Below are 26621 nucleotides of genomic sequence, written 5' to 3'. Positions count from 1 at the left end.
TCCAGTAATATGTTGTATAATTTAGACAATGTTTTGTTTTTACCTTCTATTATTTCTATATTGAATTTTGATTTCTTGTCCTCAAAGCCCATTTTTCTTTTATCTTGCTTTAACATATCATTCACCTGATGATACTGTAACCAACCGGTGAATTGATCCTTTATTTCCTCATAAGGTTTAAGTTTAAGCCCTTGTTCTGATTTTCTTACCAAATCTTCGTAAGTGGCTGTCTTCTCTTCCATGTTGGTTTTTTTTTTTGTTAAGACCTCTACCGGTGAGATCCACCATGGTGTTTTTCTTTCAAGAAGGTTCTTATTTCTTTCCCAGACCTGATATATTGGTCCCCTGAAAATATGATTTAAGAAAGCCCTGTGGACTTTCACCTTCTCATACCAGAGATATGCGTGCCACCCGTACCAATTATTGAAACCTTCTAAATCCAACAGGTCTCTGTTCTCCAGTTTTATCCAATCTTTTAGCCAAAGTAGGCACGCTGCTTCATAATATAAACTCAAATCTGGGAGAGCAAAACCTCCTCTTTCCTTTTTATCAGTTAATATTTTCATTTTAATCCTTGGTCTTTTCCCCTGCCAGATGAATTTCATCAGGGTTCTCTGCCATTCTTTACATTGTTTTAAACCTTTAATAACTGGAAGAGTTTGAAATAGGAACAACATTCTCGGCAAAACATTCATTTTAACCACTGCTATCCTTCCTAAAAAGGAAAATTTCATCCTCTCCCATATTTCCAGATCTTTCTTTATTTTTTTCCATGTAACTTCATAATTATCTTTATATAGGTTTATGTTTTTTGCCGTGATCCACACTCCCAAATATTTCACTTTTTTCACCACCATGATTTCCACTTTTTGTTCTAGATCTTTCGTTTCTTCCTTAGTTAGATTTTTAACCAGCATTTTAGTTTTATTCTTATTTACCTTAAAACCTGCCACCTCTCCAAATTCCTCAATTTTTTGTAATGCTTCTTTTACACTATCTTGTGGATCTTCCAAAGTCAGAACAATATCGTCGGCGAAGGCTTTAATTTTAAATTCCTTCTTTCCTACTCTAATTCCTTTCACTTCTGTTGCCTCCCTCAGTCTCTTATTAAGTACTTCCAAAATTATAATAAATAATAAGGGGGACAGGGGGCAACCTTGTCTGGTCCCTTTATAAATGTTAAAATATTCTGTTGTATTATTATTTATCACCAGCTTTGCTTTCTGTTCTTTGTATATTGCTTCTATGCCTCTTCTAAATTTTTCACCAATTCCCATCCTCTCCAAAACCTTCTTTAGGAAGTTCCAGGAAACATTGTCAAATGCCTTTTCGGCGTCTATGAAAACCAGTGCAGCTTTTCTGTCTATTTTCATGTCCAAATATTCAATAATGTCAATCAAATTCCTTACATTATCCCGTAATTGTCTCCCTGGGAGAAATCCTGTTTGGTCACCATGGATTTTATTAATCAAGACCTTCTTTAATCTTTCCGCCATTATATCTGCAAATAGCTTATAATCATTATTTAATAATGAGATTGGCCTATAGTTCTTTACTTCCATAGTGTCCACCTCTTTTTTAGGAATCAAGGTAACATAGGCTTCCTTCCAGGTATCAGGTATCTTTCCTTCTCTCAATATATTGTTCATAACCTCTCCCAGCACTGGTGATATTTGGTTAATTAATATTTTATAATATTTGGCTGGAAGACCGTCCGGTCCCGGCGCCTTCTCAGCTTTCATCTTTTTGATAGCCTTTTTTATCTCTTCCTGTGTTATTATCTCATCTAGTGCTGCTCTTTCATCTTCTACAATTTGTTCCAGATGGTGTTTTTGCAAAAATTGATCTATTTCTTGTTCTGTTTCCTCTCCTCTTTTATATAAATCCTTATAATATCTTTGGAATATTCTTTTTATTTCTTTTGGTTCTTCCATAATCATATCTCCTTCTTTTATTTTGCTGATCATACTCAGCTTCTTCCTTTCTCTCAGCTGCCACGCTAGATATTTCCCTATCTTATTTGCGGACTCAAAGTTCTTTTGATTCATCCTCTTAATTTTCCACTCTATCTCTTGGTTAATTATTGTGGCAAATTTAGCTTGTAATATTCTTAAGTTCTGTTTTAAACTCTCTTCACTAGGGTTAGCAGTTAATTTTCTTTCATTTTCCATAATCTGTGTTAAAATCTGCTCTTTCTTTTTTTCCTTTTCTTTTCTTAGTTGGCTATTTTTCTGAATCAAGAAACCCCTCATGACCGCTTTTCCTGCGTCCCACACCGTCTCTATGGAAGTTTCTCCATTTAAGTTCCACCTAAAGTATTCTTCAATTGTTTCTATAGCCTTATTTACTATCTTTTGATCATTAAATAAATATTCATTCATTCTCCATCTGGCTGTTTTAACCTCTCTACCTTTTAACTCCATGGAAACCGCACTATGATCAGATAGAGTTCGAGGCCAAATTTCGGACTTAATTAAGTTCTGTACCAATTCCCTCGAGACCCAAATACTGTCTATCCTCCCCCAGCTCTGATTCGGATTTGAAAAAAAGGTGAATTGTTTTACAGTAGGATTTTTAAATCTCCAAGCATCCGTCAATCCCAAATTATTTACCATGTCAAAGAAAGATCGTGGTAATTTACCTTCTTTCCCATCTTGTCTTTTTGTTAATCTATCCATGTTCGGCATCACCACCCCATTAAGATCTCCCATCAATATCATTTTCTGATCCATCCATTCCGTTAATATATTATCTAATTCCAAAAAGAAAGCTGATTTTTTCTCATTCGGGGCATATATTCCAACCACAACTATTTTTTCTCCATGAAGGACCATCTGCACCACCACTACTCTCCCATGTTCATCTTTGTACAGTAATTGCGGGTCATATTTTTCCTTTATATAAATTACTACCCCTCTTTTCTTAACCTTGTCGGAGGTCACAAATTCCAATCCCAATCTCTTATTACTTAATACCCTCTTGTGTTTTCTTATTACATGCGTTTCTTGAAGACAAATTAGATCCCAATTCTTTTTCAGCAATACATGCGCAATCTGATTCCTCTTATTTTTATTGTTCAAACCATTCACATTCCAGCTTATTATTTTTAAAGCCATCTATTAAACTATTCTAGCTAATTTAACTAGATTAAATAGAAACTACTGTTCCTTGCTTTCCTCCTCTTGTTCTTCCTCTTCTCCTGTTAAACTCTCCTCTTTTTCTTCTTCTTCACTCCCTTCACCCTCCTCGTCTCTCTGTCGTTCCTCCCTTTCCGCCTCCCCTTCAACTTTTCCCAGGTCCTTCTCATATATCCTCGCAAATTTTTGGAGTTCAACACTGGTGCTTAATTTAAACCTTTTTTCCTTAAAGTAGAATGAAATGCCTTCAGGAAACTCCCATCTATACAATATCCCATTCTTCTTCAATTGGTTTGTTAATTTTTTGTATGCCTCTCTCCTTCGAAGAAATCTCAAAGGAATTTGTTTAAAGATAATAATTCGGTTTCCTTCAATATATAACCTTTTTATGTGGTTCTGTTGCAGTATTTCATTTCTTATTTCCAAAGTGTTGAACATGACAATTACATCACCTGGCAGCTTTTTCTTTCTGGCTCTGTCTAATTTTGATCTTATTCGAAAAATATTTACTAGATGACAGTTTACCTCCTCCTCACTCTTATTTAACCAGGTTGCCAGCTCTTTTATCATTTTAAATCTAATATTCTCATTTGGGGTCTCTGGTACACCCCTCAGTTTCAGGTTGGTTTGATTTTGCCTCATTTGCGTCATGGCCATATTGTCCAACAACTCTTCCTGCACTCTTTCTATCTCTTTAACTTCTACTCTAACTCTATCCACCTCCTTCTTACTAGTTTTCGTATCTTTTTGCACCTTTTTCATTGAATCTTCCAGAACCTTAGTTCTTACTGATAAATCTTTAACCCTTCCTGTCAATTCCCCCACCACTCCCTCCAATTTCTTATCCAAAATGTCTTGTACCTCAAGTAATTTTCTCTCAATATATTGTTCATTATTTTTGAATTCTTTCCTTATTTCGGCCATCAGACTACTATAGTCCTTAATTTCTTTGCTTTCTTTAGCATCATCTTGTCTTGACGGCCTCCTTTCCGCTGGTGTTGCCACCCCTTTTTTTGCACCGTTTGTCATTTTGTAGGCTTGAAGGGTCTTAGGGTCCACCACACTAACGTCTTTTGGGGAGTTATATAGATGCAGCAGATTTATAGACAGGTTTATAGAGAGACATAGTCCAGGATGGTCAACCTGCAGCCCTCCGAATATTACTGGGCTGTAATTTACTCACAGATCTCAGGATTCATAACCATAAGACATATAACAGGGCCTTTTTTGTGGTGGGTCCTTGGATCTGGAATAATCTCCCCCAGAAGCTAATCTCTGTCCTAATGTCTTTCAAAAAGGGATGAGGCACAGGATCACAAATAATCTCTAATGGGTTAAAAGGTTACCGGGTCTGGCGATGGGGTGTAATAGCAGATAGTAGGCGTCAGACTATACACAAAGTTTAACAGTCTTTACCTTTTACAGTCTTTACCCTCTTAGAGGGTGGTATTATAGAAGTCTGGCGTCACCAAAAATTTTCCTTTACTGGAGACTTGGAGGTTCTTCGGGAAGTGTTCTTTATGCTGGTTTAAGTTCTCCTATTTAGCTTTTGGCGCATGTCCCTTTAAATCTCAAATGCATGCAGAGGCGTAATAGATCAAGAACAAATTGAAATGGTGAATAACAGAGCCAAGTTGCGTCCCGAAATGGCTTCCTCCTCCCTTTTTTAAACCCATAGGGAAGTCACTAAGATAAAACCAGCATTAAAATCTGGGGAGGACCCAGGCTTTCTTCCCCCCACTTCAAACAAGAAAGTTGATGTTAACAATAACGTCCTCAAAAAGCCTGTCGGTTAAAGCATCAACCAAATGCCTCAGAAACCTCCTTTCCTCCTCTCAAACCTGGTAAAGAGTCTCTCTATCAAAAAAACCCCAAAAACCTCAATATTACCTTACTTCCAACTCTTTGTACTTTGTAAAATGTACTTTGTTACCGAGGAAATTCCTTCCCCTTGCTAGCGGTTACTTTCTTGCTCTTTCATTCACGTCTGCCAGCTTTTCGCTTTACTCCTTTGTCAATCTTACCGCCAGTAGTGGATTCCTCCTTCTTTTGTCTTTAATTACTTCTCCGCTGGGTACTTCATTCAGAATTCCTTTGGCTTTTTTACTTTGATTGTTTTTCCAATGTTCTCCCTCCTCTGCTTTCTTCAAAGCTTTTAAGACTATTTCCCAGCTTTTCCTCTGCTGTCGGAGGTCCGCCGCTTTCACTCGGAGCCTGAGGCTTCACAGCATGGAGTCTGATGCTTCCCCTTCTCGCTGCGGCTCCAGCCTTGTTAAACGCCGGCAACACAGGCGAGCACACGCAGCCTTGCTGGGTGTTTTGACCAACAGGATATTCCACCTGTGGTTTAGGGGTTCACGGAGCCTTCGTGACCCCTCTAAGACCCCCACGCTGTTCGAGGCTCCTCGGACGAGTTGCCTCTCGCTCCTTCCCGTGGCCGCGGCGTCCCGGAAGTCCAACATTGTGTGTTTTTTCAAGTTCCTTAAAAGAAGGGCGAGATTAAAAAGCTAGCAAATATGGGGCTTATTACTATAATAGCGGGTGGCGCTGTGGTCTAAACCACAGAGCCTAGGGCTTGCTGACTGGAAGGTCAGCGGTTTGGATCCCCGCGAGAGGGTGAGCTCCCATTGTTCAGTCCCAGCTCCTGCCCACCTAGCAGTTCGAAAGCACGTCAAAGTGCAAGTAGATAAATAGGTACCGCTCCAGCAGGAAGGTAAACGGTGTTTCCGTGTGCTGCTCTGGTTTGTCAGAAGCGGCATAGTCATGCTGGCCACATGACCCAGAGGTTGTCTGTGGACAAACGCCAGTTCCCTCGGCCTATAGAACGAGATGAGTGCCACAACCCCAGAGTCATTCATGACTGGACCTAATGGTCAGGGGTACCTTTATCTTTAATATAAAGTGGCATATTGTCACATATTTCTGATAAATTCTACCTTCAAAACTGATTTAGCTAATAGCTGGCAAGATCTGATGTGGTTTAATCACATGGGATGGGCAGATCATGGGAGAAGTTTCAGTGAGAGCATGATTCAAATTTTAAACACATTTAAGAGTGGCATGGGACTGAGCCACTGGGCAACATCTGTTGCAGAAAGATAGGGATTCAACAGGTTATCTTGTACAAAATGGCAGATAACTAAAAGACTGTATCCAGCCTCTGTTTCACCCAGATCCCTAACCTTCTCTGTCTGTGTGCATGCAAAATGTTGTATCCAATGGTTAATCTTGGTCTGACAACAGGGGATGCAAGGTGTGATCTTTGCGTTTTTGTATGTTTGCTTTGCTGTTGTTGCTGTTCAATTAATTATTTGTATTCTACGCATTGTGACGGCTTATAGTTTTTAGCAATAAAGATTTTATTCATTCATGCATGCATCAGTTCTGCAGACAAGTTCCTATAAATAAACAGCAAAGTTTATGCTAAGGTTACAAACTAGAAAAGCCCTGCTTCCTATTTCCATGTTTCATCTTCTGCCCAGGGGACAGAGGGGGGACTTTTTATTTCTAACTCAAACCTGCTGCCTGGTGCTGAGGATATTTTGGTGTAGAGTTAAATTAACTGCCTCTCTAATCAGTTAACACAAGCATTAGAAGTCAGAATTCACATTTTCTCTGTTTATTTTTGGAGTGAAATTCTACGTTCCATTTGTTCTGTGAATAAACTTAACTTTTTGGTTAAAGTAAACTGGCATGTTAATCTGGTTCTTCTTAGAACAGATTCTAATTTAAACTTGACTGGAATCCAGGATCTGGCTTTTGAAGACTGCTGTTGCCTCCCACTTGTCTCTCCTGGAATCTGAAATGTCACTGTAACATCCAAATGCTTAATTTCTGGCTTATATATAGCAGGCTTCCAGAATTTGGACTGTGGTCTAGTGCAGAAGCACATTTTGCTACACAATCGGATCCCCCTGGGTGGCATTGTGACAGCATCACCTAATAGTGGGGGCATTAGGTATACAACATTAGGGAAATCTAACATTAGGGAGATATTAAACATTAACATTAACTATATATGTTAACACCAGTGCATGGATAGCTCAGTTGGTTAGAGCGTGGTGCTCATTATGCCAAGGTTGCAGGTTCGATCCCCGTTATGGGATGGCTGCATATTCCTGCACTGCAGGGGGTTGGACTAGATGGCCCTCAGGGTCCCTTCCAACTCTACAATTCTAGGATTAAAATATTTAACATTAAAATGTAGAATCTCTCTCGCTTACTCACTCTCAGACACAATTTTTTTCAAAATAAATGTCTCTTCTGAATGAGATAAAAACATAAGGAGGTATTCTTCCACATCTTGTAAAAATTGTTAGGCCACAAGGTCTTGGGAAGGGGATGGTGGTGAATAATAATAATAATAATAATAATAAAAAATAATTTATCTGACGAGGCCTGCTATCTGCCTCTTTATTTCATCTCCTTTTTCAAGGAATCTATCATTTCCAAGCTTTTTAGCTCCATTTTTAATAAAAGGCAATACATGACTATAAAAGAAAAGGAAGCATAAAATGTCTCACGATGCGAAGCAACAAATGAGAAACAGACAATTGATATAATCTAATCAAGGATCTTAAATGTTTGGACCAAACAGAGTGCAGTTCGATCTTCCTCTCATAAAAACCAAACCACAGTAAAATCAGCAGCTGGGAGAAAGCTGGACTTTCCTGGGGAAAGGGAAAGCACAGGAAACAGAAACAGGATTTCAAGGTTACGGGCCAAGTGTGGGGCTCTGACAAGAAATCTCAGAGGGAGGGAATGACGTTTCCTGAGAGGTGCTCCTGGCAGTAATATCACTTGCTCCCCTCGCCAACAGCTGTTCTTACAGGCTCCCCTGAAGGAAGATGGAAGGGAAGAAAAATTACAGGAGGCCCTTAAGGCAGCTGCAGACACTAGCAGAGCAAATCCATAAAAAGGCCAAGCTTAGAAAAGACACTGATGGTGGGAAAGTCCAGAATCCTGAGGAGAATTGTCTACTGCTCTCTGCAAGGAGCCATCAACATGAAGCTCCCCATAGTCCCTAAATATAGCATCTGCCCCAGCCATTTGCCAATCTGTTTAAATTTTTGCTTATTTCAGAAATGACGCTTCCATGTATCTCAGCTCTGCAAAGCACAGCCAGTGGAATTTGTTCGCTGTCTCTTACATTAATTTGGTAGCCTGAGCCCAATACAGTGTTTGGGGCCATGCTATTTCCTTACCTAAAATAAAGAAAGCATGGTGAATTTCCTGCCAAACTACCTCTTGCCATTAACGCCCCCCCCGTGGTTGTTCGATAGCTTTGGTAGCAAAAAGTCATGTGCAAATTTTATTTACTTCTTTTTTTAAAGCAGGTACCCACATTGGCAGAAGTTACGGGCAGAAAAAATACTGAGAAGATCAAGAACAAATGCCATAGCGCTATGCACTAAAGAAAGGCAACATGATTTGCAAAAACTTTCTGGGTATCCCACTGTGTGATATGGTGAGGCAAGGCAAAGCCCAACTCGGGTGCAAGACAAAGCCAGGTTCAGCCTGGACACAAGGCAAGACAAGGATCAGATTGGATATACTGCAGGGCTCAGTTGTCCTGCAACCTATAGTTGCTCCAGAAAGAAGTCCTTATGTAGCTGTAGCAGCAGCAGCAGCAGCAGCAGCAGCAGCAGCAGCAGCAGCAAGTGATACCTAATTGTTAGCCCCACTCGCACTGCAAGGTGCTGCTGTACTAAAAAGGGTTAAACCACAGAGCCTAGGACTTGCCAATCAGAAGGTCGGCGGTTCAAATCCCTGCAATGGGGTGAGCTCCCGTTGCTCGGTCCCAGCTCCTGCCAACCTAGCAGTTTGAAAGCACGTCAAGTAGATAAATAGGTGGGAAGGTAAACAGCGTTTCCGTGCGCTGCTCTGGTTCGCCAGAAGCGGCTTAGTCATGGTGGCCACATGACCCAGAAGCTGTACACCGGCTCCCTCAGCCAATAAAGCGAGATGAGCGCCGCAACCCCAGAGTCGTCTGCGACTGGACCTAATGGTCAGGGGTCCCTTTACCTTTACCTTACTGCAATGGAGCAGGGGAGCCTCAGGTCTTCTGTTCAGCAAATAAGCAGCCTTCTATTATGTTTTTGATTTTAATCTTGCTTGATTTAATATGCAGAAAAATCAAAGGCAAAGAAAATTCTTAGGTTGAGCATGGATGTGTTGAAAGTGAGGCCACCCATCATTAGAGAACTCTGCAAGCTTTTGCCAGTGTTTTATATTCCTTTCAGTTTTAAGAACTTCTCGGCAAATCTAAGAGGGCTATTTTGCTGTCTCGTGTTCTTTATAACCAGCATTTCTGAATAGCTTCACAACAGAATGCTGGATACATCTGACAGGTGCAATAACCCGGAAAAATGACTTCATGCTCTTCATAAACAGCCTCTGGGAAGTCATTTAAACACAACCACAAAAAGTCTCCTGCAGGTTAGAATTACCAGTTCTGCAAGGAACAATGAGAAAGAGTTGCCAATTTAAAGCAATAATGTAAGCTATTAAATAATTTTGAATATGGTGGTGGGAGGGAGAATCACCGGATGTAAAGTCTTATACTGCAATGCTATGTACATCGTCTACTTCAAAATCCTACTGAATTCTACTGGGATTACTCCCAGGTAAGTGTGTGCAAAACTGCAGCCTTATTTCCTTACTGAAAAAACAACAACAAGAAGAAGCAAATGGATGAGGTCTGCTGGGAAGGAATCATTTTGTAGCTTTCTAAAAGTTGTTTCCACACTTTGCCTGCGGTATACGACTCTCTACAGCGCAATGATGTAAATAACTTGGCATATTGTAAAAGCTCAGCTAAGCACCGTTAGCACAGCTAGTTTGGGGGCCATCTAGGAGCCCAGCACATGATGTGAATTACAAAGGGTTGGAGAGCACTTGAGAAGAATTCAAAGAAAGAAAAGAAAAGCTGTTTGAAGAGAGAGGGAGAGAGAGAGAAAAAAAAGAGTGGGTTTGGTAGAGGGAGGGGGAGAGACACAACACATCCTTATTGGAGTGCTAAATCAGGCACAGGGTTTCAGGAGTTGCCAGTTTAAAAAATGCTTCACTGTCAAAGTTGGGAGTCGAGGCAGCGCACAGAACTGAGGCTGCAGTGTATAGAAGCCCACAGGCTGTCAGAATCTGAAGAGGTTCCTGGAGTGAGGGCGGAAAGCAGGAAGGAAGGAATGAAAAATATTTTAAGGCCAATTATTGTTCTTTTTTCTTTACCCTTGACTCCAAAGAATATGAAGTAGGTTTTTTTTTAAAAGGATTATATTCAGTCTTGACCACACCTCTCAACCGCTTGGGATTTTCCAGAACATTCCATGGGCACAGCCAGCAAACCATGTATCAAGTCACAACGCATCACTAGTAATGGGCAAACCCACCACACTCCCAGTCAGAATTAAATCTGATTGGGAATTAATCTGGAAGATAGTTTCCCCCCACTGTCTCCTGAAAACCCCAAACGAGGTCCACAACTCTGGATTTGGTCTGGAGGTCTTGCTGCAGGGTGAAGATGACAAGCTCCACAGGCCTCAGCACCTTAAAATTTCTGGCCTGCCCTCACTTTGCATACTAGGAAAGTGGGCAATGAGCAGTGGTAAGTTGCACAAAGAGGGTGGGGTAGATTTTAGGGATGCAAAAGAACCAGCATTCATCCCAGCATTTGCCCTCATTGGGATTACAGATAGCTCCCCCCCTGCCACAGGCTTCAACTTCAACTTTCAAACTAATCACAGTTTTCCACTGTGTCCAAACGTAGGAGCTGAAGTTAGCTAACAAACTATGATTTCAAACCATGGTTTGATAACCATCACCTAACTGCACTTAGAACTAAAATTTCTGAGTTCTAATGCTGTGAGGAACTGTGCTTAGTTCAGAAGCAGAAGTGCATTCTTTTAAGAGGAAACCATGGTTGGCTGAACCAGGCCAGTGCCAGTGTCCTACTAAAAATCAATGAATGATTGGAGGATGAAATTGATGGACTATGCAGAATCAGATAAACTAACAGGAAGAATTCGAAACCGGAGGGACCAGAGATTCACAGAAGAATGGTGTAAATTCACGGACTATTTGAAAAGTAATTGTGATGACCAGATTACATTTGTAGGTTTGCAAGACGTTTTGTGAGGTGAATAATTTGAATTATTGCATAATTGGATAAAGAGGAAGATGTTAGTTTGGATAATTAAAGGCAATATAAATTTAAGAAATGCAGAAGAAATGATAAAAATGGGGGATCATCAGAGGTGCTGATGGAAGTCCAGAAAGATTGTATAAGATGTGAAGTTTTGTGGTATGTATGACAATTAATATGTTTAAAAATTTAAAAAAATTAAAAATCAAAAAAATCAATGAATGCAGAGTGAAGAGGCTAGAGACTGTGGATTGAGACCGAGAAAAATAGGCTGAGGGCTTGAAAGAACAGGACAAACAGAAAGAGAAACGCCCTCATTCTTATTGTTAAGTAAAGAAGTGGGGAAGGGCTCCATGGCCAGGTGCATTAAGCTCCACCCCCAGTTGCCATTCTCGTCACTCTCTATGAGTTTGGCTCCTGTGATCATAGAGGCTTCCTGCCTTTTTAGAACCTTTTCCAGGCTTATAAAATGTGCAAGGATTCCTCTACAAGCACAGGAGGTTCCGTGCTTCAGACTATCTCCCCCCCCCCCCCGCCACCTCCTCCAGCCAATGAGCATGGGAGAACTGTAGATTACAGTGATGATGCCTGGCATTTTTCTTTCATCTTTTTAAACAGTCTACAGTTCCGTCAATATCAATATATATATTACGAGGGGTTTTCTGCAGAGAATGAAAGACGAAGCACGATAATGCGCTTATCGCATTTGGCCTAATCAAATTCCGCCCTGAAATTTTGTTCTGCTTAAAAAACTGCACTCTGCAAAATCAATAGCTCTATGTAATTAAAGGCAGTGTTGGTGTATCTCTTCCACACACCCAGGTCTCAAGGGGCTGAGCGGAGGCACCACTTCTAGGCTATAATAGAGTTGGAAAGACACTCTTCCTCCTCTATCTCTGCTGTTATTCTCTAGTGGCTGAAACGGCTGCTGAGCAAGGGACTCTTGTTAGCTTAGAAAACAGGCGCTGCATTTTTGCGTATAAAACGCACAAGGGAATAATGATTTTCTTCACATGGTAAAACTACGCCAGTCAAATAAAATAAAAAACTCTCAAAAGCCCTTTTAACCCCAAGGCATTTTAGCAAACTATTAACAGAGAAGATGCTACTGATTTGTCTAAAGGCTTCTCTCCCCAAATACAGCACAGTTCCGATTATGAAAGTGGAATATAGTTGGGTTGGAAAGAGAGAAAGCCAACTTCCTGCAGTACTCAGAGGTTAAAGATGTCCTGGAATCAAGCCAAAGGAAGAAAGAAAGAAAAACAAATGGCTGATCCATATTATAGGTTACGTCAGAGCTTCCTCCAGACCTCCAACAACACAGCCAGCAATTTCCATTGGGCTGCTCCAACTATCTGCTCAACTTAACCTTAAAAGTGCCAGATTCATATGTCTATACAGTGGTACCTCAGGTTATGAACTTAATTCATTCCGGAAGTCCGTTCTTAACCAGAGGCGTGCATTCCCTACATAGGCCTCCCGCGGCCCCAGAAGCGGACTGCATTCGTATCCCGGGGCAATGTTCGCAACCCGGAACACCTACTTCCGGGTCTGTGGAGTTCATAACCCGAAGCGTTCGTAAGCAGGACTGTTCGTAACCCGAGGTACCACTGTATTAAAAAGTACACTGACAGCACCCTATGGCTTTCAGGCTCAGCCAAGAAGAGGGTTTTCTAGGAATGTTTCTGCCATGGTAAACAAACTGAGGAAGCAGTTCTGCAGGCAGCAAAAGGACATAAGGTAGATGGTGGGGTGGGCATAACAAGAACTAACAGTGGACTCCTTTTAGTGGTAGACTGATAGAGGTGCACAAATTCAGGTTCTGAATTCCAGTGCCATTAGATCAAAGACTTCAAGAAGGGGTGGGATTTCTTAATGGCAGGGGTTTTTCCTCCCAGAAAAGCCCACTAGGCCAGTTCTGCCTCTCTCCTTTAACATGCCACACCATGCCCTGCATGTAAACCTAAACAAAGGTGCAGCTTTGTGTCGCAGATATAGGTCAACATCCGCGATACACATTTAAAGATGGGTATTGCAGCTCTGTGAAGGTTCTCCGAAAAACTCACAGCAAATGACCACTCCCAGGGTTCTTTGGGGGATGCTATGGGCAGCATTCAACTAACCGCTCCCGGCGGTTGTGGGAAAACACAGAGCAGATTTAGGGGTGCGCACATGGGGAGGAGAGGAGGGCAGAATATTCACCTTAGTGCTACATTGAATGCAACCCAATGACTGTTAAAAGTGCTATGAGAGCACTTTGAATGCATGGTGTGTATATAACTACAATCTTGGGCTTGAATCCAACATTACTCGTACTTAGAGTAGACCAATTAAAATTAGGCCCATTCATTTCAGTGAGTGTACTCTGAGTAAAACAAGTGAGCTAGAACCCTTGGACCAGAGAGATCTGGATTCAAATCCTGTCACCCCAAGCTCCTCAGACGAGGTGGGATTTTGAAAGTATGCCCCTTGGACATGTTTGACCTGCTACTCAATTGCTCAGTTTGCTTTAAAAGTTATTATTCTGGGCTGAGCTGCTACTAGAGCTTTATTGTAATCTTGTTATTATTTACTTTCCAGTGCTGTTTTTCATTGTATTTTATTGAGATTTGCATTTTTCATCAAACATTGCCATGTTCATATATTTTATGTGTGTAAGCTGGCTTGTGGGGGCTTGGTCCTAAAAGGCAGCCAAAAACTGATCACTAAATGTATGTATGTATATATGTATGTATGTTATAGATCAAAGAAAGAGAGAAGGGAGTAGCTGTATTAATAACATGGGGAACATGGTCGAAGGCACTTACGCAGCTCTTCCCGGTGTTTCTCTGTTTGCTCAAAATACTGACGGAGCTCTTCTGTGATCTCCATGTTGCTCAAGTCACACTCGATATCCGCCTCGTCTTCGGAGTCGGTGTCTGTTTCGGAATCGCTCTCCACGACCCCTCTGCCTGCGGCATTACGAGGGGCATGTTGAGACCCGGGAGGGAGCCTGGGTTGGCTCCCTCGTGTGAAGGCATAATAGGACCCGGTCCTCAGGGGCTCCCCTTCATCCCAATCAGAGTAGCGTCCACTGGGAAGACTTTCAGAAGGAGGAAATGGCAGATGGTACAAGGACTCCATGGCTTTCTTGTAAGCATATCGGTGCCTGCTCATCCACTCCATGGCTTGGTTGTAATGCTTCCAGTATCTCGCATAGACATTTTGGGAATACCATGGTCCTTTCTCTTGAGGCACTGAATCCCCCTAAGAACATGGGCAAAGATTTTAAAAAAATCAATTATTTCTACAGCATGTCCTCCATCTCCCAATTAATTCATGCAGCCCATTCCTGCCACTAATTCGGAAAGCGATGCAACTTTCTGTCCTACTATTAGCTTAGTTGCAAGAACATGGCTCTTAGGTGGTTATCACATTCAGGTGGTTGGTAAAATATTTTGATTTATAAGGCACTGGTAGCTTTGCACCAATCCTAAGATCACCTAAGTTGACAGAAGCCCCCAGAAGCCTGAAATCGGGTAGCTCACTAGCTCCAAGTGGTTCCAGTTACAGATAGGTAGCCGTGTTGGTCTGCCATAGTCAAAATAAAAAAAATTCCTTCCAGTAGCACCTTAAAGACCAACTAAGTTAGTTCTTGGTATGAGCTTTCGTGTGCATGCACACTTCTTCAGATACACACTTCTGAAGAAGTGTGCATGCACACGAAAGCTCATACCAAGAACTAACTTAGTTGGTCTTTAAGGTGCTACTGGAAGGAATTTTTTTTTATTTTAGCTCCAAGTGGATAAGAGATAAGGCCACAGGTTGTGCTTGTGCCGTGTCTACTATAACTCTGTCCTTAAAGTAAGGGAGAGCATTTCCCTTGATTCATCCAAGCCAGAAGAGAATCACTCATGTAACTAGGGCATCCTTTTACTCCTTGGCCACCTTCTTCTGTTCAAGACAACCTACAATTAAATCCAGCATTTGTTAACAGAGAAGAATCAATCAGATGTGCAACCTCCTTTGCCTGTGGAAAAACCCATCTCTAATCAGCAAGATACAACGTGCAACAGTTCAATAATCTCTCTCAGTCAACACACACTTGTGAACCTGGCTGCACAAACTCGACCCATTTGCTTAAGCCGAAAAGGATGCTCAAATAGCTAAACAGCGGTGGAGCGAGAGCTAAATGGAGTGCAGAGATCCCTCAAGCATTTAAGCTGACAAGAGATTTAGCAAGGCAGTCCCAGTTTATATGTTATCTAGTGTCTCTCCCCTCCACTATGCAGATGACCTGGGGGGTCTCTAACTGAATAGACCTCCATGCATACCATTGCTCTCTCCCTCTTTTTCAAAGGAGAGAAATCATGTGAACAGGACCTCAAAACTTTTAGCGTTGGCATGGAAGACAACATGCCATGTCATCTGTGTGTGGGGTGTCCTGCTCCTCCATCAAGTGAAGGCAACATGAACCAAGGCACTGACACCCCCTCCCTACTAGGCACCCCCCAAAAAACCCCAATTCACTACTATGGTGAGAAACATTGCACTCTTATTTCAACATGAAAAAGCTGTCAAGATTAACTTGAGGTCATGAAGCAGCCCCGAGTCTCCGTGCTTTATGAATATACATTTTGGAGGCAAAATCCTGAACGCTTCAGAATTTGACAGGATTGACTTCTGCCGCGCGAGTATTCCACCCTAAACTATTAAGAATAAATGAATTCCAAAAGCCTAATTGTATTTACTCTTGCCATTCAGTTTTGACAATGAGTCTTAAGAGGTCAGTCTCCTTTTGTTTATGGCTAGTTTCACTTTCTGGTTCCCATGGACTAATAGGACGCACTTTTTTGTGTCAGACATACTTGAATACAAGTAGAAGTCTCCCCCTCCCCTCCCAGCCCATCTCTGAAAGGCTTTGGTGGGGGAGGGGCGGAGCCCTAACAATGGGCTTGATATGCATCCCACTGAAGTCAATGGCAACATTCCCATTATTTTAATGGCACTGGACTGCTCCCAATGGCCTTTGGAAATCAGCTTTTCGGAACAAGGGCTAATAGCTCCAAATTATTTTTATATGCAACTTTTAAAATTAAAAAGTTCACGCATTCACAATTTTGTATATATTAAAAATTTCAGAAAATAATATTGGGAACATCAGGACTTACAGTGCAGTCCTAACCACGCCAACTCTTGTTTAATTTAATGGGGCTTACTTTCTTGTTATGATTGCAGCCTTAGCTGTAGAAGCCCTATTTATTTCAGTGGGTCTACTCTTAAGTATTACCAAGTCTGGATCTAACCGAATCAATTCGGTTCCGGGTTTGGTATACCACATTCTGGATGAAAATAAAATGCCAGGTGGTGATTGTACCATTCAGAGAATATTGGTAGAATTGCATCCCAGAACTTTATCATCTCAAAAAGTACATGGATCGCTGTGTATTTGAAAGTGACCCACATCAAATGTCCATTAGCTTAACCTTTCCCCTAACATGCTACCTTTACCTATGTAGCTCTGAATTCGTCACATAGCCAAGTCAAGACTGTATCCATTTTGAAAGCAACTGCACTATATTTTAATAAGGTTTGTTAGCTTTACTCACTGAATTTTTAAGGATACATCACCAATAGTTCTAACAGTTTTGAGTGGCTGTTTACTTACTTACTTACTTACTTACTTACTTACACACACACACACACACACACACTCCTGCTCCGCTGCAAGGCAATGCTGAAGCGCAAAATATTATCAGCTGTTCTTTTTAACCAAAGTGTTTCTCAAGCGGATCTTGGTGGCGACTGCAGCAAAGAAAGCGGAATACAGCTGGCTGATTTGCCTAGCTGTTGTTAATTTAGGAGAGGAACACAAAGGATCGTTTCAAGTAGTCAGAATTGTGATTCTGATGCTTAGCCAAATACTTCTTTTAGGGGGAATGAGGGGAGGAGGAGGAAGGGGAGGAGGAGAAGGGGTAGAAGTGACCCTGGGAAACCTCAGAATGCTGCAGGGAATGTTAAGAAGAAGCCTAGGTGTTTAAAAACATTTAAAAGGAGGAGGGGAGAGAGGGAGAGAGAGAGAGAGAGAGAGAACTATAAAGCCCAGTTGAATCAATTGTATTATACATTGCATCAGTTGAAACAATTGTATTACACATCACCACCATCATCAGGCTGTTTCCAATTGGGTCTCTTCACTGGCTCTGTAACCCAGATGAGGTTTCTGTTACTGGAAAGTGATTTTCACTCTCCCCCTCCTTTCCTCTGCAGTTCCCTCTCAAAATCTGCTCCAGAAGGTTGGGGAACAGTATGGTAGGTGGCACAGAGAAAGGGGCACTATGCAGAAATCGCCTCCCTCTCTCCTTTTGGCGCACAGAAGCCTCCACTGGATCAAAGAGCCTTCTATCAGTGGAGGAACTCAATTGGACACAACCCAAATCATCATCATCACCATCACCATCTTTTTCATCACAACATATGGCCTTCCTGAGCTGTATACAGTGGTACCTGGGAAGTCCAACATAATCCATTCTGAAAGTCCATTCGACTTCCAAAACCAAGGAAGCTCCTGCAGCCAATCGGAAGCCAGGGAGGACGTTCGGGTTCCAAAGAACGTTCGCAAACCGGAACACTCACTTCTGGGTTTGCAGCATTTGAGAGCCAAAACGTTCAACTTGCAAGGGGTTCGGCATCCAAGGTAATACTGTGTATTATGCTTGCAGTGCTACCTTTCACAGACCTCTTATCTCGAGAATCTCATGTCTTAAGATATGTGCAACATAACACTCATGGTTTTAGGTTTGTGCATTTATTATCCCCAAAATAGCATTTTGCTCCCACTCCTATTCCCAGCTGCTTCCTTATTTACCCTGCAAGAAGCGGCCAAGTGTCATTTAGGAGGGACACATGAATACGTGGAATAGAGCTGCAAACAAACGTTTGCAAACACAGTTACTAATTTCTAATAGGCGTTGGCTGCAGCTTCTTGTCAATTCTACACTGGGGGCAAACCTGTGAAATGGCCCCAATGGAGTGAAGGGAGAGGAAGATTCCTCAGTTAGGGCTTCTGAGGTTTGGGCTTCCTCAGGTCTGCCTGAGCTCAGCTTCTCCTTGATAATACAGGAGGGGGCTTTATCCATCCTCAGAGTCTTTCCTCCTATATTTCTGATCCCTCTACATACAGATACGCCACCTACATGACTCAACTGTTTTCAGCAGCACATGCACTTCTTCACATAGAAGAACATGGACTCTATAACCAACTGCTATCCATGTATTGCAACTATTCGCTGCAAGCTGCCCAGAGGCATTTGTGTTTTGCAGCACCACTCAAATGCTGTAGGGATAAACAGAGACAGAATCCAACAAATGTTTGTTGGGTCCCAAAGGCCCACCCGCCTCACGCCCCATTTATCTTTCCTCCAAATCTGCCATGATGCCCTCTTTATGCTTAACCATTCTAAGCAATCTGAGCACATGTCTTTATTATGAGACAAAGCTTTAAAATGCTCGTTTGTTAAGGAAGGACTCACTGGCCAACCCTTTTGCCCATTAAACACACACACACACACACACCCCACACACTATCTCTCAATTAAAAATGTGCCTGTGATCCCCCCAGAAAAATAAAAACAATACTCTACAAAATTATTCATATATATATATGGTCCCAATGAGTTCAAAGGTGCTTACGACCAGGCAAGCAAGTGTAGTAGGACTGCAACACAAAATAATATGCCACTGGGGTTAAAAAGCAACAACTTGTGCTTGAAGTAGCTGCCTTCTATGCTTGTCATCGGCTAATTAGCAGCTGAGATAGATGCTCCTGCCTGCTCATTTCATGCCTGCCTCCTCTTGACAGGCTGCTCTGTTGTGTGTCTCTCCCCATCACCTCCTTTGCACAAGGCGGTATGATTTGTAAGTAGCCCTATGGCGGTATTGGGCAAGAGATCAGCCAACTTGGCCAGAGCTACTGAGAGCTGTGTGGTAGAAGGATCCCACCGAGGCTATTCTGGCTTCTTCCCCTTTCTCACACTTCAGAGGGCCTTTGACAAGGTAGCCTATACATATGTGAATATCAATTTTAGTAACAATGGATTCTAAATACATAAGTTCTCCTGTGTTTTAACCTTTCGTAAGGTGCTTCGAGAGGTTTTGCAAAAAGCGTTGAACGAACAGCAGCAATATATTAATGTGGATTTAGGTACCGCAGCTCACAATCTGAATACCAAACTGATACATGCAAAAGACCATCAACAAATAGAAAGGATCTTACCATGATCTATGGGAATGTGCAGCAGCGACTGATACAAACTAAAAGACAAAAGGAAAATAAATAGGTGAAGAAATCAAATGTTTGCATAGAGGGAGTACAAAATTAAGCCTGTAGCCAGTTAGCCAGTTTCAGATTCAACTCAAGGTGCTTGTTTTGATCTTTAAAACGCAAGAAGGTTCAAGGCTAAGGGATGGACTTTGGTAATATGGAGCCCTTTACGAGGACAAGATTTGATGCCCTTCCCATTCTGGCCTTCTGTTCTGCACATACTCTCAAGTGCACTAAGGCGTAGTTGTGGCAACTCAAATCGCCCAACTGACCAGGGCCTAATTCTGAGTAGGTGCCCATATATACAAACAATGAGGGGTGTGCAATACTGGCCACATGGGGTGCAAGCAGGTACTCCAATTATCTTTTGCAGCAAGATTTTTTCCATCGCTAAAGCCCAGTGGATCTGAATGAAAGGAGATGAGTGATATCAGGATTGCGTCCATTCATCTGAAATGCAAATTAGGACACCACTACAAGGCAGCACAAAGGCACAGCTAGCACAATTGTACAGCTGAGAAAGAGCGAGAGAGAGAGAGAGAGAGAGAGAGAGAGAAAGAAAGAAAGAAAGAAAGAAAGAAAGAGAATGATCATTACTCACTCACCCTTTGCCGCAAAAGGTGTTGGAAGTTCATACACCCTTGCCGACAGACTACTACTCGCATGGGAAAAGATCTGAAATTTCTCAGGCCCAAAGATGCTAAGGAGATGGAATTTACAGTCATTTTCCCTAGTTTTCAAGGGAAGCATAAAAAACCTACAGGAATACTAAGCTGGCGGTGATTATTAACAGAAGACTGCAGAGATTCTGCTGTACTCTGAGCCTGCAGATCTGTAGCACATTAAGCTCCACTTCCATTTTGTATGTCCCAAACCGTTCTGTTTCCCATGCTCCAGCTCTTTTAAAGTTTGTCCATGTCTCTCACAGTTTATACATGCTCATTGAATTTCGTTAATATGACACATCTGGTCTCTGGCAAGGTCGCTGTTATAAGTATAACAAGGTCCCTTTCCCACATTTAGGATACAGAGTCTTTTGTATTTGCCTTTCCTGTTTCCTGACTATTCTTAGGGTGGCATTCAACTAAGTTTGACTCAGAGTAGACCGACTGAAGTTAATGAACACTAAATTATGTCCATTGATTTCAATGGGTTCTACTCTGAGTAAAGCTTAGCTGACTACCCACCAAACATCTTTATTAATAGACTGACTGCCTAAATCTCAACGAATCACCTCTGAACTGTCCCAGTTATATGCAGAGCTGTTTCAGACAAGGGCAAATGTTTTCCACTTTTCATTTTGCATTTTGACAAACTGGCAGCTTGACGGGAGCCAACATAACTGTGGACTCAAAAGTTCAATTTGTGAACAGCTGCTGGTTGTTGAAGCCACTGTGTGCAGGACCGCTTGATTTCCGTCACAAGGTGGCACCAAAACTGTATGAACTGAGGTTGCTGCTTGTCTGAGTTTATTTTATAAATCCAGGGTGGGAGCTGATAGAAATCCAACAACACCCTAATGTAAATGAAAATATTATCTGGTCCCATGTGGATTCTTATTATTATGTATTAAATTTCTTTACTGCCCTTCACCGGAAGATCACAATATATAAAACTGCAATATAAAAAACCACAAAAAATACATAGCGTAACAACAAACAAAAACTAAAACCCTCACAGTTTAAAAGGCCATAGATTGTTTAATTAGCCAAAGGCCTGGGAGAAGAGGAATAATAATGATAATAATTTATTATTTATACCCTGTCCATCTTGTTGGGTTTCCCCAGCCACCCTGGGCGGCTCCCAACAAAATATTAAAAACACAATAAAACATCAAACATTAAAAGCTTCCCGATACAGGGTTGCCTTCAGAGATCTTCTAGTCAGATCGTTGTTTATTTCCTTGACATCTGATGGGAGGGCATTCCACAGGGTGGGCGCCACTACCGAGAAGGCCCTCTGCCTGGTTCCCTGTAACTTCGCTTTTCGCAGGGAGGAAACCGACAGAAAGTCTCAGCGCTGAACCTCAGTGTCCGGGCAGAATGATGGGGGTGGAGACGCTCCTTCAGGTATACTGGACTACTCACAAAATGTTTCTGCCTGGCACCTAAAGGTATGTAACTAAGGCACCAGGTGAGCCTTTCACAGGGGAGAGTATTCCACAAACGGAGAGCCACTGCAGAAAAGGCCTGTTTTCGTATTGCCGCCCTCTGGACCACTCGTGGAGGCACACAAAGGGCCTTAGATGATGACTGCAGGGATATGCACCTCACAGAAGACTAGATCAATGAGTTTCCTACAGTAGTGGATCCCAAACTTCCCACCTGTCGCCGCCCCCCCCGCCATAAAAACAGTTGCTGAGGCTGTTTTTTGTTTTTACCTGTGGTAGGTATTGTAATACACTGTGCTAGATGCTGTATGATTTTAATTGCATTTCTACACAGATGCTGTGGGCTACCTGAATGAAGCTTGCGGACAACTGGTGGTCTATGGAATTCTGTTTGGGAATCCCTGTCCTAGAGTATCCTCCTCAAGTTCAGACAGACAAAAAGGTGATACAGGGCCATAAATGCAAGAAGCTGATAAGGGCAGTTTTTGTCCACTCTTGGTGGCTGAAGCCAGGATACCTCACAAAATATTAAGGGAATCTGCTCTGCCAGAACACTTTAATACACGTGCAATTAACCCAGTGGCAAAAATTCTCATTGTTTTACACACTTAATCCTTCCTCTAGGCAACATTTCCTCCATCCCAGCTGACTGCCACTGTTGCAAAACCATAAACACCAACATGGGGCCTCTCAGGAATTCATGACCCTGGCAAGGGAACGTGTTCTGTAGCTTTATGGGAAAACCACCACATTCCTGAGAAGTGGAATTGTGGGTTATGAAGTCTTGGCTGTGCTTAACGGGGATGGAGAAAGGGTTCAGATTGCTAATCTGTTTCAGCCACCATGAGGAGAACAAGGGATTTGGTTTAAGAAAAGAGGAACAAATTTGTAACAAATTGGAAGAACTCCTCCAGCATAAACTGCAGAAAGTAGCATTTTACTAGTAAACAAAGTCACTGAGGCAATTTAAAAGCTCTATCTACTCTAGATTATGCAGACATCAGAAGTCTCTGACCTTTTCCCTCAGACTAGAGAGGTGGATTCCTCACCCAAATGTCAACTTTTTGTTGACAGAAAAACAGAAAAACCACACAGAGTGGTGGACTTTCATTCACCATTACGATTTCTATAATTGCTAGCATTGCTAGAAAAATCTGATTCATCTTCTAAGTGGTTGCTGTATGTTAATGCTTAGGATTTAAATCTAAAGGAATGGAGGCTCTAAGAAACTCTGTTCTGCCTCAACATTCAGCCTTACCCTGCATTTCTGCACAAGTTAATTCTGATGGTAAATGTAATCAATTATCGCATGCATGCAAATCCCCAAGCGTGCATGAGTGGCTGGCTCTGAAACTGCTACGTCCAACAGCTGCGCCAATTTAAACCCTGTACAGCTTTAAATCCTGTACAGATTTCATTTCTTGTGTCAGAAAAGTTAAGTCTGTTCATCTCAGCATGACATGACTGCACATAATATGTATTTAAAAGGAAAACCAGGACCAAAGTGACCCAAATTTTGCATAAAGAAAAGTTGAACCATGCAATATGTCACACAGTTTTTTTGGGGGGAGGGGCAAGTGTTCAGATATATATTTGGGTAACTCATTCTGCTTGTTAGCTTTGAGGAGTGGCAAGTAGTTCAGGCTACTAAAACACTGGCACTGGAAATCTGACTCACACAAGCACAATCCTATGTACCGTATTTTTCGCCCCATAAGACGCACCGGCCCATAAGATGCACCTAGTTTTTTTGGGGGGAAAATAAAGGAATTTTTTTTTAATTCCCCCCCCCCCAGGTGCGCTGCGCTAATCCCGAAGCTTGGGGCGTGCGGAGCTCAGCGCGCCCCAAGCTTCTGGGTGCCAGCAAGCAGTCCGCTAGCCTTGGGAGAGCCGCCCGGCTCTCCCAGGGCTAGCGGAGCGCTGCACTAATCCCGAAGCTTGGGGCGTGCGGAGCTCAGCGCGCCCCAAGCTTCTGGGTGCAGGCAAGCTCTCCGCTAGCCCTGGGAGAGCTGGGTCTCCCACAGCTAGCGGATAGCTTCCTGAAGCCTGGAGAGCGAGAGGGGTCGGTGCGTACCGACCCCCCTCGCTCTCCAGGCTTCAGCGAAAGCCTGCATTCGCCCCATAAGACGCACACACATTTCCCCTTCATTTTTGGAGGGGAAAAAGTGCATCTTATAGGGCGAAAAATATCGTATGTCTATTCAGAAGTAAGCCCTGGTGTGTTCAACAGGATTTATTCACAGGAAATTGGGTACTGGAGTGCAGCCTAAAGGGTGAACTGTAGCGACGAACACCTCAAAAGACTGGCAGATATCTGATTGGTAAATGTAGTTAGGTTGGTTGCATTGTCTTCTAGAATATTACCATATTCATGGTCATTTGCTTGTCTTTCATTTTTGAAAGACATAAAAGGGGAAGGGTAGGACAGACAGAATGCAATGCTTTTTTAACTGGAAATTAAAATGTTACCTAGATCCCATATTTCTTTGATATGTGGGCTTATCAGCAATAAAGACCAGAAAGAGGATACAGTGGTACCTCTGGTTATGAACTTAATTCATTCTGGAGGTCCGTTCGTAAGCTGAAACTGTTCTTATCCTGAGGCGCGCTTTCGCTAATGGGGCCTCCAGCATGTGATTTCCGTTCGCATCCTGGGGCAAAGTTTGCAACCAGGAGCAGCTACTTCCAGGTTAGAGGAGTTCATAACCCATAGTGTTCATAACCCGAGGTAAAGGTAAAGGGGCCCCTGACCATTAGGTCCAGACATGACTGACTCTGGGGTTGCGGCGCTCATCTCGCTTTATTGGCCGAGGGAGCCGGCGTACAGCTTCCGGGTCATGTGGCCAGCATGACTAAGCCGCTTCAGGCAAACCAGAGCGAACTTTCCCGCCAGAGCGGTACTTATTTCTCTACTTGCACTTTGACGTGCTTTCGAACTGCTAGGTTGGCAGGAGCAGGGACCGAGCAACGGGAGCTCACCCCGTCGTGGGGATTCGAACTGCTGACCTTCTGATCGGCAAGTCCCAGGCTCTGTGGTTTAACCCACAGCGCCACCTGTGTCCCAATTGTACAGTGGTACCTGAGGTACCACTGTACAATAGTTCCTAGCCAAAATCTCTCACTTAAAAAAAATAGCAGTTGCCCCATGTCAGCATCACTTTATTTTCCCTCCACCTAAGTTAGTGATTTATATTTAATTATTGCATTTATATGGTGCTTTCCCTCAGAGGAGCTCAAGGCATGATCCCCCCTTCCCATTTTATCTTCACAACAGCCCTGTGAGGTTGGTCAGGCAAAGCGACTGGGACCGGCCCAGGGTCACCCAAGTGAGCTTCATGGCTGAGTGGGGATTTGAACCCTGGTCTCCCAGGTCCTACTCCAACGCTCTAACCACTACAGCAGAGTTATTATGCCAAGGCCAAGACATAAATGTGCGTATGAATGGAAAAGATGTATTATGCCACCCGCAAGAAATATACCACACACCATTTCCTGCATTCTGGAGTTCTAAACAAATAAACAAGCACCCCTGCCCTGGGAACCAACCACAAATAGTTCTGCTCAATACATGGGATGTTTACATAAACATAAGTAGCACAATAAAGCAAGCCTCTCTGTTTTGAAGATTTGTCACTTGCATGCAGGGCGACTTTAACTGTCACTTACAGTAGACATGCCCCACAGCACCTCTGACTTTATTTTTCATTTCATCTACTTAACTGCATTTTTAACCCACCCTTCCACCAGGGTGGCTTGCAACAGTTCTCTTCTCACACATTTTATATGTAACTTCCAGCAATAAATTAACAGCTGCCTAGGAGGCAGCTTTCTCCTAGCCAAGCAAGTCTTGGGCTGTTTAACTTTTTTTAAAAAATAATAATACAGCACTTCTGTTTATAAACCAGCTGCCCAATCTTAATCCCCTTCACCTTGAACAGCAGAAGGCAAGAAGGCCTCAGGAGCATCCTTGATATATTCTGCAAGTATTTTGAGGGCAGCAGCCCAGAACAGACCACCTCTCCTCAACTGGGTACCCTTAGCCATGGCTCAAAACATCTTGGTTGGGAAAGGCTGGTGTGGCCAAAGTTAGAGATTAGACGCCCAAATGGCCTGGCTGGGTCTCTAAGGCAAGCTTCCTCACCTCGCCCCTCCAGATGTTTTTGGCCTACAACTCCCATGATCCCCAGCTAGCAGGACCAGTGGTCAGGGATGATGGGAATTGTAGTCTCAAAACATCTGGAGGAAGCCTGCTCTAAGGCATTGCGCGCCCTCCCACTAACTCGGGGAAGCGAATTCCCAGGTGGTTTCGCGCGCGCGCAGTAAACGGGGCGATGGGAACAGGATGCGGGAAAGAGCAGGATCCGATCCCTCCCCTCGGTCAGAGCAGCGTGGGCAGCAGGGCACCTGCCCTTGGGAACTCCTGGTCTATTTCTCCGCTGGAGAGACTTCATGAGCGGCACCGGCAACCCCCCCCCCCCCCGCTGCCCACCCAGGAAGCAAAAGTAACCGGCTGGGATCGGGGCAAACATACTTCGGGCGCAGGGCGCGCAGCAAGAACCGAAGACCGCGCCGCGCCCGGCTCTTCCTTCCTGCAGGCGGGGAAAGGGAAGAGGTGGAGCTTCGCTGCTACGGGGAAGGCAAGCGCCCGAGATGCGTCTCTTTCGCGGGCCGAGGGCGGCATCTGCTGGATCGGAAGCGAGTAGCGCTGTGCCCGGAGAGAGAATTGGCTGTCTATGGCTCATGCTTTTAAAGCACGTTCAACGCAGGCGCCCACCCAACCCACATCCCACGTTCTGCGAACTGTAGTTTGCTCAGGGTGCTCGGAATTGCAGCTCGAGTAAATTACAGTTCGTGTGTGTGTGCTTTTAATACATTGTGTTTTAATGTAACCCGCCTTAACAGTGAAAGGCAGGTAATTAATCGGCTCCAGTC

The 26621-nt window shown here is 43.0% G+C and overlaps 1 protein-coding gene across 2 annotated transcripts in view; it reads right to left on the bottom strand.

Annotated features, from left to right (window-relative positions):
• Positions 1-26307, bottom strand: part of GEMIN8 (gem nuclear organelle associated protein 8) — a 48815-nt gene extending 22508 nt beyond the window's left edge. Inside the window, exons 1-3 of one of the 2 annotated variants that reach the window (XM_082220927.1) lie at positions 26221-26307; positions 19532-19569; positions 14085-14523 (exon numbers count right to left, since the gene is read on the bottom strand). In XM_082220927.1, coding sequence (XP_082077053.1) covers positions 14085-14523; positions 19532-19534 — 442 coding nt within the window. In that variant the 5' untranslated portion in view covers positions 19535-19569; positions 26221-26307. The remainder of the gene's footprint in view (positions 1-14084; positions 14524-19531; positions 19570-26220) is intronic. The other variant, XM_082220928.1, reaches the window with a different exon arrangement.
• Positions 26308-26621: the final 314 nt, after the last annotated feature.

This window comes from Podarcis vaucheri (assembly GCF_965113315.1).
Source record: "Podarcis vaucheri genome assembly, chromosome: 4".
Taxonomy (NCBI): domain Eukaryota; kingdom Metazoa; phylum Chordata; class Lepidosauria; order Squamata; family Lacertidae; genus Podarcis; species Podarcis vaucheri.
Note: the sequence above shows the minus strand (reverse complement) of the source record. Positions and strands in the feature narration are given on the sequence as shown.